Source organism: Bufo gargarizans, chromosome 4, assembly GCF_014858855.1.
Source record: "Bufo gargarizans isolate SCDJY-AF-19 chromosome 4, ASM1485885v1, whole genome shotgun sequence".
In the NCBI taxonomy this organism is placed as follows: Eukaryota; Metazoa; Chordata; class Amphibia; order Anura; family Bufonidae; genus Bufo; species Bufo gargarizans.
Window position 1 is genome coordinate 45,905,348 of NC_058083.1, and position 13,269 is coordinate 45,918,616.

The 13,269-nt window shown below is 48.0% G+C and overlaps 1 protein-coding gene across 6 annotated transcripts in view; it reads right to left on the reverse strand.

The window, feature by feature from the left end:
- Positions 1-13,269, reverse strand: part of LOC122936079 — a 66,362-nt gene that overhangs the window by 5,279 nt on the left and 47,814 nt on the right. For 5 of the 6 annotated variants that reach the window (XM_044292080.1, XM_044292081.1, XM_044292082.1 and 2 more), the window contains 2 exons: positions 5,205-5,453; positions 4,022-4,437 (listed from right to left, as the gene is read on the reverse strand). In XM_044292080.1, the coding sequence (XP_044148015.1) occupies positions 4,022-4,437; positions 5,205-5,453 (665 nt within the window). The remainder of the gene's footprint in view (positions 1-4,021; positions 4,438-5,204; positions 5,454-13,269) is intronic. The other variant, XM_044292083.1, reaches the window with a different exon arrangement.

Sequence of the window (13,269 nt, forward strand, 5' to 3'; positions counted from 1 at the left end):
CATGCTTTAGCTCTAGATGGTCAGGCAATTGGTGGTTAATCAACCCCAAACTTGGTCCTATTTTGGACTATTCATAACTTTTTTTATAGGAATGTTTTTGTTTTATTAGCAGTAAAAAAATATATATTTTTTTATATATTTTTTTTTAAATCATATTGTTTTTATTGCTTATAGTCACTTTTCCATTATTTTATATTATTTTGTAACTTATGTTGGTATATTTTTTTAATGTCCCCTATGAAGTGACACAAAAACCTCTGGGGGTTGTGGGGAGGGGCCTTCATACTTTTTAATTAGGACATTTCTACTCTAACTGGGTCATCCATAGAAGGGCCACTTAAGATGCCCATACACATTAGATGAATTTCAGCAGGACAGGTCAACCAGTTTCCCCAACTCTCCTCCGATGGCAGATGTTGAGGTAAATGCATGAAATCCATGTTGAATTTCAACAAGGCCAAACCATTTATCATGAAGCAGGTGTGGACCGCCAAACAGATCTTGGCTTTGGGCTACTTCAAAGGGCGTTACCTAAGTGACCCCCTGATCTTCACCCTTGACAGGGATCTGCAGGGGAACCACAGAGCCGCTTGAATTAGTGTCTGTTCAATGACTGCTGACCCAGTGGGGATCAAAAGACACTGGTGCGGAGCATCAAGGGATCAAGTCAGAAGTCAGGTCAGGCAGCTGAATCTTGAATGCAGTAAAAAGGCAGAGGTCAAGCATGGAAAGTCAGAACGGAATAGTGCACCTTTGCAGGCACTAGCAAGCTAGAGAACCTATTGCTCAGGCACCCTCCCACAAGGAACGGTGCCTTAAATACCCACGGGAGGATTGACTTTGGCTGGACAGATTAGGGTGTGCACGCATTGGATAGAGGAAGCACATGCAGACAGACAGAGGCACTGCAGGCAAGAGCAGTAGGTCGCAGTCCGCATGAAGTGGACAGAACAGCGCCGTGTTTTCCGAGAAGTAACATGGAGGCACCAGGCACAGAGTGCTAGAGCACTGGAGCAGTAGATAGGGGAATCGTTCCTGCAGCGGTGTCTGCTGGGAGCACGGAAATATCAATGGGCACAGACCGCCGGCATCACACCTTAGTTCTCACAGGAATATGGAAGCCCTGGTTGAATGAAATTAAACTTGAAGGTTGGTTGGTTGAGGAAGTGCATTGAGAAAGTATTCAAACCCCTAAACATCTATATTTTCTACTATTCTTCTCTGCAGACCCTCTCAAGCCTTTTCAGGTTGGATGGTTAATGCACATCTATTTTGTGGTCTCCTCCTGGGTTCTGAAAGTCACTCTTTCATAGTCTTAGCTGCACGCTTGGGGGAACTGATCATAGGCAGGGATGCCCAACCTGCGGCCCTCCAGCTGTTGCAAAACTACAACTCCCAGCATGCATGGACAGCCTACAGCTATTAGGGCATGCTGGGAGTTTTAGTTTTGCAACAGCTGGAGGGCCGCAGGTTGAGCATCCCTGATCTAAGGCAAATCTTCACTGGGAGCGTTCTGCAGCAGGTTTGTCTTTCTTCTGCTCCTTTCATCTTTCTCTTGACTTAACTATTTGCTCAGTTCCTGCAATTGAAAACCATGGATGACACTTCCACCGCCCTTAAGGATGGTATTGTCTAGGTGATGGGTGGTGCCTGGTTTATTCTATACATGACATTTTTTATTAAAGGGGTTGTGCAACTTTAAACATTTTTTTTAACAGACCGCAGAGTGAATGGAGCCATGGTGGTGATCATACTTACCTGCTCCCCGCTGCATAATGGAAGCGCTCACTAGTCTGCAGGAGGAGGGGGGGGGGAGAAGCGCTGTGAGCGCTGTACAGTACTTACCCCTCCTCCTGCTCGCTCTTCTCAGGGCCCGCGCTGCTGTGTCCTGGCTGCCTGCAGCGTCAGGACGTACAGAGCGCACTCTGACCTGACGCTGCAGGAGGTCAGGTGACTGCAGCGCGGGAGCTGAGAAGAGAAGACAGCCAGGACAGGGAGAGTGGCGGCAGGAGAGGTAAGTTACTTTATTATTTTACAGTCTGATCTGAGGCCTGATATAGAGGTCTAATGGGGGATCTGGAGGTCTGACTGGGGGTCTGGAGGTCTGACTGGGGGAGTCTGGAGATCTGACTGGTGGGTCTGATTGGGGGTCTGGAGGTCTGACTGGGGGGTCTGATTTGGGGTCTAGAGGTCTGACTGGGCGGTCTGGAGGTCTAATGGGGGTCTGGAGGTCTTATGCGGGTCAGATATGAGGGTCTGGAGGTCTAATGGGGTCTGGAGGTCTAGTGGGAGTCTGGAGGTCTAATGGGGTCTGGAGGTCTGATATGGGGGTCTGGTCTGAGGTCTGATATGTGAGTCTGGAGGTCTGATATGAGGGTCTGGAGGTCTAATGGGGGTCTTATATGGGGGTCTAATGGGGGTCTGATCTAATGGGGGTTGGAGGTCTAATGGGAGTGTGGAGGTCTGACTGGGGGTCTGCAGGTCTAATGGGGGTCTGATTGGGGGTCTGGAGGTCTGACTGGGCGGTCTGGAGGTCTAATGGGGGGTCTGGAGGTCTTATGCGGGTCAGATATGGGGGTCTGGGGGTCTAATGGGGTCTGGAGGTCTAGTGGGAGTCTGGAGGTCTAATGGGGTCTGGAGGTCTGATATGGGGGTCTGGTCTGAGGTCTGATATGTGGGTCTGGAGGTCTGATATGAGGGTCTGGAGGTCTAATGGGGGTCTTATATGGGGGTCTAATGGGGGTCTGATCTGAGGTTTAAAACTGGGGACTTATATGGGCTCTGACATAGAGGTCTAAAGGGGGTTTGGTCTGAGATGGGGGGGGATCTCATTTAGGGTTTTATATGGTGGTCTGATCTGAAAGGAAGGGGGATTTTTTTGTACTAGCGCACAATATAAAGGGGTGTTTTTGTACTGACGCACTATCTGTGTGGTACCAGTATTTTCAGGGGGACTGTTTCTGCAGGAAAGTATTGGGGAGCACAGCGGACACAGTATTTGGGATGTTGAGAAGGTGGGGAGGAAGATGGAAAAGTAGGAAAGTAAGATGTCCGTTTGTTAAACTCTGCAGAGACGAGGCGCGGCTGAAAGAAGTCACCATGGCGGTCTGGTCTGACAGGAGAAGAAGAGGAAAGAGAATATTTACATCAGAGAAGAGAAGTCACTGGATGTAAGAGGTACATATGTGGCGCTGTATGACCCTGTATGTTCTGTAGCGCTGTATGTAATGTTTTCCAAGTATGTCTTTAAAGGGGTTGTCCGCTTTATTTTTGTACGAGCGCTGCCTTCTCTGCTCTGTTTACCGGCTCATCACTGCAGATGCTACGGCGAGCAGGTGAACAGAGCAGAGAACAGCTGAGGGCACAGAGGGCATTACTAATGTGAAGGGGGCACAATGGGCATTTTTACTGTGAAGGGGGCACAATGGGGATTTCTACTATGGAGGGGGCACAGTGGACATTATTACTGTGAAGGGGGCACAGTGGGCATTATTATGGTGAAGGGGGCACAATGGGGATTTCTACTATGGAGGGGGCACAGAGGACATTACTAGCACCGTGGGCATTACTACTATTAAGGGGGCACAATGGGCATTATTACTGTGACGGGGCAAAATGGGCATTATTACTATGAAGGGGGCACAGTGGGCATTATTACTATAAAGGGGGCACAATTGGGATTATTACTATGGAGGGGACACAATGATGATTATTACTGTGAAGGGGCACAACTGGGATTATTACTGTGAAGTGGGCACAGAGAGGGCATAACTACTGTGAGGGGGCACACATCTGTACAAAACTACTGTGAAGGTTGTACAATGAGGGCAATACTACTGTGAGGGGGTACAATTTTTTTTAAAGTATTGGAGGGGCCACTGCCAAACACCCTAGGCACGCCACTTACTATGACTATAAAAAGAATGGAAGATACCATTTTCTACATACATATCCTTTGGTATAAGTACAGAACCTACCACAACTATAAGGAATTTCTGTTTGGGACAGATCACTACTTTACCTCAATTGTACATTCCTTGGATTCACTTTCGATGTCGAAATGCCACTCTGGAATCGCCGGTGGACACTCTTGGCCAACATTTACCGCTGTGTCATGTATTTTCAGCTGTGCCGTCTTTATACTCCTCTTCCTAACTTTGATTAACATTGCAGCTACTATTTCGGAAGGCTCTGGTGTCTTCGTGAATACATTGACCTTCCCTGCTGGAACTTTATGAATGGCAGCATACAAAGATTCAACAACATCCTGGATCTTCCCATCGGCTTCATGACTTGGAAGAGGAGATGTAGCCTCCTGGTATGATGGAGGACGTGGCACCTCATCTGCAGATACGTATAAAGGGTTTATTATTTCTACTTTCTGGGATCCCTGGTTTTCTGGTGGGTTCTCAGAGATGTTCCTCGTGCCTTCTTTATCTGAATTTGCAAAGAAAGAGTGGACGTCAGCAGCGGTCAAGTACATAGTGCCCGTTTTCGTGGCCAAGAGCATGCTTCGAGACCAGAAGATGGGCAAATGTCTCATTGACTGTCTGATTGGCCTGATTTTTTGCCTGCAGCAATAATGTACTATGCTCGGTGCCCATTCACACCATACGTCTTCCATTTTTCTCTAGAAGGTCTTCACCCTGGCTCATTGAGGTAGTCTCTAGCAGGAGATAACCCCTCTATGATGTCTATCTACCGTAAAGGAGCATATGGAGAAGGATTATCCAGATGAGACAACCCCCCTTAATTATTCTGTAATGAAAAGTTCTGCAACTTTCACACTGCTTGCTTCCAGGGAATGAGAACATTTCCATATTATGTATGGAGCTGAATTAGTGCTTCCATAGAGGTCAGTTTCTGCTGTATGTATGCCTCCAATTTCATACAAATTTGACAAAAGTTGATGGACTGGACAGAACTAAATACTTCTCACAGCTAAAGCTTTGTTACAGTTGCATCCTGTCCAGGTAATGTTCTGTGAGCTAAACAGGCTGGGCTGATACATTTTATCTGCATTGATACTTTGTAACGTTGCATACATGGCAAAATTATAGCTTTTCAGCCTTGTTATGTGACTAATAAGGGTTCCATTCACTGACAACAAGCAGAGTTCTTGAAACAAGACATACCGGTATATTAGAAGGTTGCAGAACTTTTTATCTTACAATGACCTTCTTTATTGGTATAATAATACTTACTGCTCCACGCACTGGCCTGGCGTGTTTCCACCTCCCTTATGTCTTTCACAGTATCATAGAGGGGGTCTTGCTCCTCTGATGCAGGTGGAGTGGCCTGTAGGTTCTCTGGAGGCGGCGGGAGGACTCTGTGCAGTAGATTGGGAGGTGTTGTATCATGTTCATTGTTTACAGAGACATGGGCCATACCATTTTGCGGCCTGGTTGACCTCTTACTCCCCTTCCTTTTTTCTTCTGACTCTCCTCCAGTGCCTGCAGAAGAAAGAAGGGGCCACCATAAGCCAACCTGTTTTTCACATCTAGATGGTGAAAACCGGTCTTAAAACACTCCTGCTCACACAGCTGCAGATTGTTACAATGTATCAGTGATATTCAAGGGATTGTCTTATCTCATACATTGATGGAATATCACTAGGATATACCATCAATGTCAGAAAGCTGCTGGTCCCACCTCTTGGACCTGCTACTATCTCCAGAATGGTGCCCCCGATGTGAATGGTGAGCACGACCACCCTCTGTTCACCGCTATGGGAGTTCCAAAAATAGCACCGGATCGGCTATTTCCACCAGTCCCATAGAGGTGAAAGGAGAGCACTCCGTGTATGTACGGTGCCCTCAACTTCACTTTGGTGGGAAGAGGCCCATTCTGGTGATGGGAACGGGTCCTAGAGGTGGGACCCGCAGCTATCTGACATTGATGACATATTCTAGCAATATCCCATCAATGTATGAGATGAGACAATCCCTTCAAGTGCAATCAGGCTGCAAACTAAGGGTACGACCACATGCGGTGAGGCAACAGCCACCAGCGGCAACCAATGGCTACACAATGTTGCTGTAAAAACTTGCAGCTATTGGCTGCCGTAGGTCAGCGTGGCCCTGGTTGGACAGTACCCCAGAGCTGGAGGTACTCGCAAATAAGATTTAATGCCATGTATATTCCCAGTATGGTTATGGATGGAAGTGACGGGGTTAACCAACTCTGACACAAGATGCCACAGGAAGATTGGGTGTGGATTCTGGATCCGTCCCTAGCTCGGTCTAGAGAGTTCTAGTCTGGAGATAGCTGAATGAGGAAGCAACTCCATGTGCTCCAATCCTCAAAGCCACAAAGGCTCGTCTTCTCTGAAGATTATCTACTGAAAGATCTCACCATTTCTACAGTGCTCGAGAAAAAGAGACAAGAAGGTCCATAAATCTACATGGCTCACCATAGGAGTCAGTCAGAAAGGTATTTGCTGATCAAATCTATTAGACTTTACTGCGGTGAGGGGAATACAGCGAAGACACCCTTCACACTTGGAAACGATCGGGCAAGTCATATGTCAAACCTGTACGCCTCAGTTGCCAATTACAACTACTATCTCAAAAGTAAAATTGCCAGCTATAGATCTTGCAGAGAGACACCTTGGGAAGCTAGAGAGGAAAGAGTACTACAACCCCCATACTTACTCTAATCCATACATTGGGTCGATTGTTTAGAACTGTGTTTTGCTACTGTTCGATGTTCTACAACTCCCATTCTGCATTTCAGTAAAGAGACATGTTTGTTTTCTACATCTGGCCTGGTTACTGACTCCAGCACCATTCGCCGAGTACAGCACCTACACCTCCTGCCGTTGCACCCGTTCAACAGTCAGAAAACCATGGGCTCTCCAACTCCCATCGGGCAGAAGCCCTAACATCAAGGTGTGCCGTGAGGGAAGAAAGGGTGCGCCCTCTTGTCACTGGCCTGGCCCTTGAGAGCATCGGTGTTAGGATTGCCATTGTCATTGAGCCAAAAACACTCCCATCCTCCACCCCGGCTCCTCAGGGGCTTGCGGCAGTTGCATGTGGGCAGCCACACCATGGGGTGGTACCCTAAGACCGGCGGGAAGAAGGACCTGCGTTGCTGCTGTGCTTAGCCCACTGAGAATGGCCCTGATACAATGTGGAAACCATCAGCTGTGGGAGCAGGACTGGGATTACAACCTTTGAATATAAACATACAGTAAATGGTCACATTCACTGACAACAAGCAGAGAAGTGGGGAACTAAAAGCAAAGGGGTATTCCAGTTTTAGCAGATTCTGGCCACCACAGGTGCATGGCTCATTACAGTATAGTTATCAGGGCTGTGACATGTAATGTGTGGCTCACACGTGTGTCCTTCATGTGCGCAGGACAGATCGGTATCCCCTGGGATACAATCATGGAGGTTACTATCGAATGACAGAAAGCAGAGATTTTGGAAACCATATACAGAAGGTATGTAAATAATATTTACAGAAATGGCTGTGCATTTCTGACACAGGTTAGACACGGCAGGATGGGAGCAGTTGTCCCGCTGTGTGGCGGATGATGTATAGCTCCTGCCGCTCATTCATCATCGCGGTGTCTCATATCTGCCAAAACCTGGAGCCTCCCCTGATGTGCTGGGACACGCCGCGCCGGCCTGCTGACATCACACATCCTCTACATACAGCTCCCTGCTCCGTATACAGGAGAAGTGCTCCACAGGGAAAGTGTCCATAGAAAAGGGGTTCCACAAAGATGGTGCTCCACAGACAAACTGCTTCATTGTGAAAGTGCTCCACAGAGATGGTATTTCAAAGATAGATAGATAGGTATGTGCAGAAAGTACTCCATAGTGAAAGTGCTCCTCAGATAAACTGCTTCATGGAAGGACAGATACATGGAGAAAGTGCTCCTCAGAGAAAGTTCTTGAGAGGGGACACACCTGTGGAATGATGTAGATCTTTTGTGATTGAGCAAAAAGAGTTTTTTTAACAATTCTTGCAGAACATCTGAGGTTACACCAAAGGTGGGTTGCACTAAAGTGACTTTCTGGCTGTCGTCCATTCTTTTGTGCCATTGTGGGTCTCTGGTGGGCTGCCCATTGCCCCAGCCTGCGCTGCCAAGTGTAACTTGCTATGATTGTGGCATTTAGGCCGCTTCCCTTCACCAATCCTGACTACACTCAGTTGCACCTTGTGTATGCACGGCACGGCACTGAAGTACCCCCATAACAGGGACATCCACAGTGCCCCCATAACAGGGACATCCACAGTGCCCCCCATAACAGGGACATCCACTGTGCCCCCATAACAGTGACATCCACAGTGACCCCATAACAGTGACATCCACAGAAACCCCATAACAGTGACATCCACAGCGCCCCCATAACAGGGACATCCACAGTGCTCCCATAACAGGGACATCCACAGCGCCCCCATAACAGTGACAACCACAGTGCCCCCATAACAGTGACCTCCACAGTGCTCCCATAACAGGTACATCCACAGTGCCCCCATAACAGGGACATCCACAGTGCCCCCATAACAGTGACATCCACAGTGCCCCCATAACAGTGACATCCACAGTGCCCCCCCATAACAGTGACATCCACAGTGCCCCCATAACAGTGACATCCACAGTGCCCCCATAACAGTGACATCCACAGTGCCCCCCCATAACAGTGACATCCACAGTGCCCCCATAACAGTGACATCCACAGTGTCCCCCATAACAAGGACATCCACAGTGCCCCCCATAACAGGGACATCCACAGTGCCCCCATAACAGGGACATCCACAGTGCCCCCATAACAGTGACCTCCACAGTGCTCCCATAACAGGTACATCCACAGTGCCCCCATAACAGTGACATCCACAGTGCCCCATAACAATGACATCCACAGCGCCCCCATAACAGTGACATCCACAGTGCCCCCATAACAGTGACCTCCACAGTGCTCCCATAACAGGTACATCCACAGTGCCCCCATAACAGGGACATCCACAGTGCCCCCATAACAGTGACATCCACAGTGCCCCCATAACAGTGACATCCACAGTGCCCCCCCATAACAGTGACATCCACAGTGCCCCCATAACAGTGACATCCACAGTGTCCCCCATAACAGTGACATCCACAGTGCCCCCATAACAGTGACATCCACAGTGCCCCCATAACAGTGACATCCACAGTGCCTCCATAACAGTGACATCCATAGTGCCCCCCATAACAGTGACATCCACAGTGCCCCCCCATAACAGTGACATCCACAGTGCCCCCCATAACAGTGACATCCACAGTGCCCCCATAACAGTGACATCCATAGTGCCCCCCATAACAGTGACATCCATAGTTCCCCCCATAACAGTGACATCCACAGTGCCCCCCCATAACAGTGACATCCACAGTGCCCCCCATAACAGTGACATCCACACCCATAACAGTGACATCCACAGTGCCCCCATAACAGTGACATCCACAGCGCCCCCATAACAGTGACATCCACAGTGTCCCCATAACAGTGACATCCACAGTGCCCCCATAACAGTGACATCCACAGCGCCCCCATAATAGTGACATCCACAGTGCCTCCCATAACAGTGACAGCCCCAGTGCCCCCCATAACAGTGACATCCACAGTGCCCCCATACCAGTGTCATCCACAGTGCCCACATAACAGTGACATCCACAGTGCCCACGACAGTGACATCCACAGTGCCCCCATAACAGTGACATCCACAGTACCCCATAACAGTGACAGCCCCAGTGCCCCTGTAACTTTACATTACCCTACTTTGTGAGATTTCCCTACCTCGTAACTTCCGGTCGCACCGGAAATTACGTGAGGAGGCGTGCTGGAGTTGTGCCGATCTGCACATGCGCCAAACGACGGTTTAGGGAAATTTCACAGCGGAGTTCAGCTGGACACCGGGACACTGTGCATGCACCGGAGAGCCTCACCAGCCTTAGGGTAGGGAAAGATTACGGCCAAGTGCGCAAGCGCGGCTAACTTCAGAACATCCATCCGATCTCCGTGCCTGCGCAGTGTGGGGGTAGGGAGATCTGATGGCCATTTTTTCTGTTAAATAAATAAATATATACAGTCGTGGCCAAACGTTTTGAGAATTACATAAACATTGGAAATTGGAAAAGTTGCTGCTTAGGTTTTTATAATAGCAATTTGCATATACTCCAGGATGTTATGAAGAGTGATCAGATGAATTGCATAGTCCTTCTTTGCCATGAAAATTTACTTAATCCCAAGAAAAACTTTCCACTGCATTTCATTGCTGTCATTAAAGGACCTGCTGAGATCATTTCAGTAATCGTCTTGTTAACTCAGGTGAGAATGTTGACGAGCACAAGGCTGGAGATCATTATGTCAGGCTGATTGGGTTAAAATGGCAGACTTGACCTGTTAAAAGGAGGGTGATGCTTGAAATCATTGTTCTTCCATTGTTAACCATGGTGACCTGCAAAGAAACGCGTGCAGCCATCATTGCGTTGCATAAAAATGGCTTCACAGGCAAGGATATTGTGGCTACTAAGATTGCACCTCAATCAACAATTTATAGGATCATCAAGAACTTCAAGGAAAGAGGTTCAATTCTTATTAAGAAGGCTTCAGGGCGTCCAAGAAAGTCCAGCAAGCGCCAGGATCGTCTCCTAAAGAGGATTCAGCTGCGGGATCGGAGTGCCACCAGTGCAGAGCTTGCTCAGGAATGGCAGCAGGCAGGTGTGAGCGCATCTGCACGCACAGTGAGGCGAAGACTTTTGGAAGACGGCCTGGTGTCAAGAAGGGCAGCAAAGAAGCCACTTCTCTCCAAAAAAAACATCAGGGACAGATTGATCTTCTGCAGAAAATATGGTGAATGGACTGCTGAGGACTGGGGCAAAGTCATATTCTCCGATGAAGCCTCTTTCCGATTGTTTGGGGCATCAGGAAAAAGGCTTGTCCGGAGAAGAAAAGGTGAGCGCTACCATCAGTCCTGTGTCATGCCAACAGTAAAGCATCCTGAGACCATTCATGTGTGGGGTTGCTTCTCATCCAAGGGAGTGGGCTCACTCACAATTCTGCCCAAAAACACAGCCACGAATAAAGAATGGTACCAAAACACCCTCCAACAGCAACTTCTTCCAACAATCCAACAACAGTTTGGTGAAGAACAATGCATTTTCCAGCACGATGGAGCACCGTGCCATAAGGCAAAAGTGATAACTAAGTGGCTCGGGGACCAAAACGTTGAAATTTTAGGTCCATGGCCTGGAAACTCCTGAGATCTTAATCCCATTGAGAACTTGTGGTCAATCCTCAAGAGGCGGGTGGACAAACAAAAACCCACTAATTCTGACAAACTCCAAGAAGTGATTATGAAAGAATGGGCGGCTATCAGTCAGGAATTGGCCCAGAAGTTGATTGAGAGCATGCCCAGTCGAATTGCGGAGGTCCTGAAAAAGAAGGGCCGACACTGCAAATACTGACTCTTTGCATAAATGTCATGTAATTGTCGATAAAAGCCTTTGAAACGTATGAAGTGCGTGTAATTATATTTCACTGCATCACAGAAACAACTGAAACAAAGATCTAAAAGCAGTTTAGCAGCAAACTCTGTGAAAACTAATATTTGTGTCATTCTCAAACCTTTTGGCCACGACTGTATATATATATATGGGGGTTGTCTGCCTGCACAGTGTGGGGGTAGGGAGATCTGATGGCCATTTTTCTGTTAAATAAATATATATATATCTATTTAACAGAAAAAATAGCCATCAGATCTCCCTACCCCCACACTGCGAAGGCGCGGAGATCGGATGGATGTTCTGTAGTTAGCCGCGCTTGCGCACTGGTCCGTAATCTTTCCCTACCCTAAGGCTGGTGAGGCTCTCCGTCGCATGCGCAGTGTCCCGGTGTCCAGCTGAACTCTGCTGTGAGATTTCCCTAACCCGTCATTTTGCGCATGCCTCCTCACGTCATTTCTGGTGCGACCGGAAGTTACGAGGTAGGGAAATCTCACGAAGTAGGGTAATGTAACGTTACACCCCCATAACAATGACATCCACAGTGCCCCCATAACATTGACACAGAAGCAAAAAAGAGTGAGGAGACTCCTCTGATTCTGTGGTCTCCTTGTCCTAGGTCTTCCTGGAGGTTCTCCATCCTTACAGATCTCTTTTATATACTTTTCTAGGACTGTCCGATAATCCAGAATATTTGGTAATCTGGCACTGGCAGTGACCATACTGGTCCCCACAATAGCCTCTTCCTCGCTGTTGGCCCTCACCAGGTTATTCACTGCAGACTCTCACAGCCTGTATAAATGGCTCGCTACCAGTAAGCACAGGCGCCTCTCGCCTCCGGCGCTCCTTGTCTCTGCTTGCTCAGCAAGAAGCCATCAGAGACAAAGCTTCTGTCTTCCTGAAGCTTTCCAGGTTCTCATCACACCCACGGCAGAGAGCATGTCTCAAGGCAAAGGGACTAGTGCAATGATATGTGACCGTCCATTGTGCAGACCACATTAACCTGTAATGAAATAAACCTGCCACCAGAGGGAGCAATCAGGTGATGTCACCCCAGAGCGGTGGCCAGTGTGGAAATATCGGATGATGCTCCTGCAGTGTGTGGGTCCAGCTGACAGATTTACCATTTGCCCCATCTATAGGGAAAAAAGGAGACACCAATGACCTGAGCTGCGTTATAGACAATGTCATGCGGAGGACGCGACCTACCAGGTGCCGTTTATAATACTCCCCCCAGTTACTTTAGTCATTCTATGCCGCTCTCTCTAGTTTTTAAAAGCGGTGGAAAAGTGAGCTAGAGTTTACACCACGCCTAAGAAATGCATCTTATTTTAAAAAAAAGTAATAAAAATGTCACCGTTTCACTCCACTAGGGGGCGGTGTAAATACAGGGGGAACTTCTCTAGACAGATTTACACAGAACCAAGCAAAGCAAAAAAAATATTAAAATCCCCCTCATGATAAATCTCTACTATAGTGCTCACAGATATGTAACACCCCACAATGTCTCCATTATTGGTTACATCAGAGTGCCCCCATAACCAGTGTCAGGACAGTGCACCGATAACCAGTGCTAGAACTGTGCCCCCATAAACGGTGTCAGGATAGTGCCCCATAAACAGTGCCAGTATAGTGCCCCCATAAACGGTGTCAGGATAGTGCCCCATAAACAGTGCCAGTATAGTGCCCCCATAAACAGTGCCAGTATAGTGCCCCATAAACATTGCCAGGATAGTGCCCCCATAAACAGTGCCAGTATAGTGCCCCATAAACAG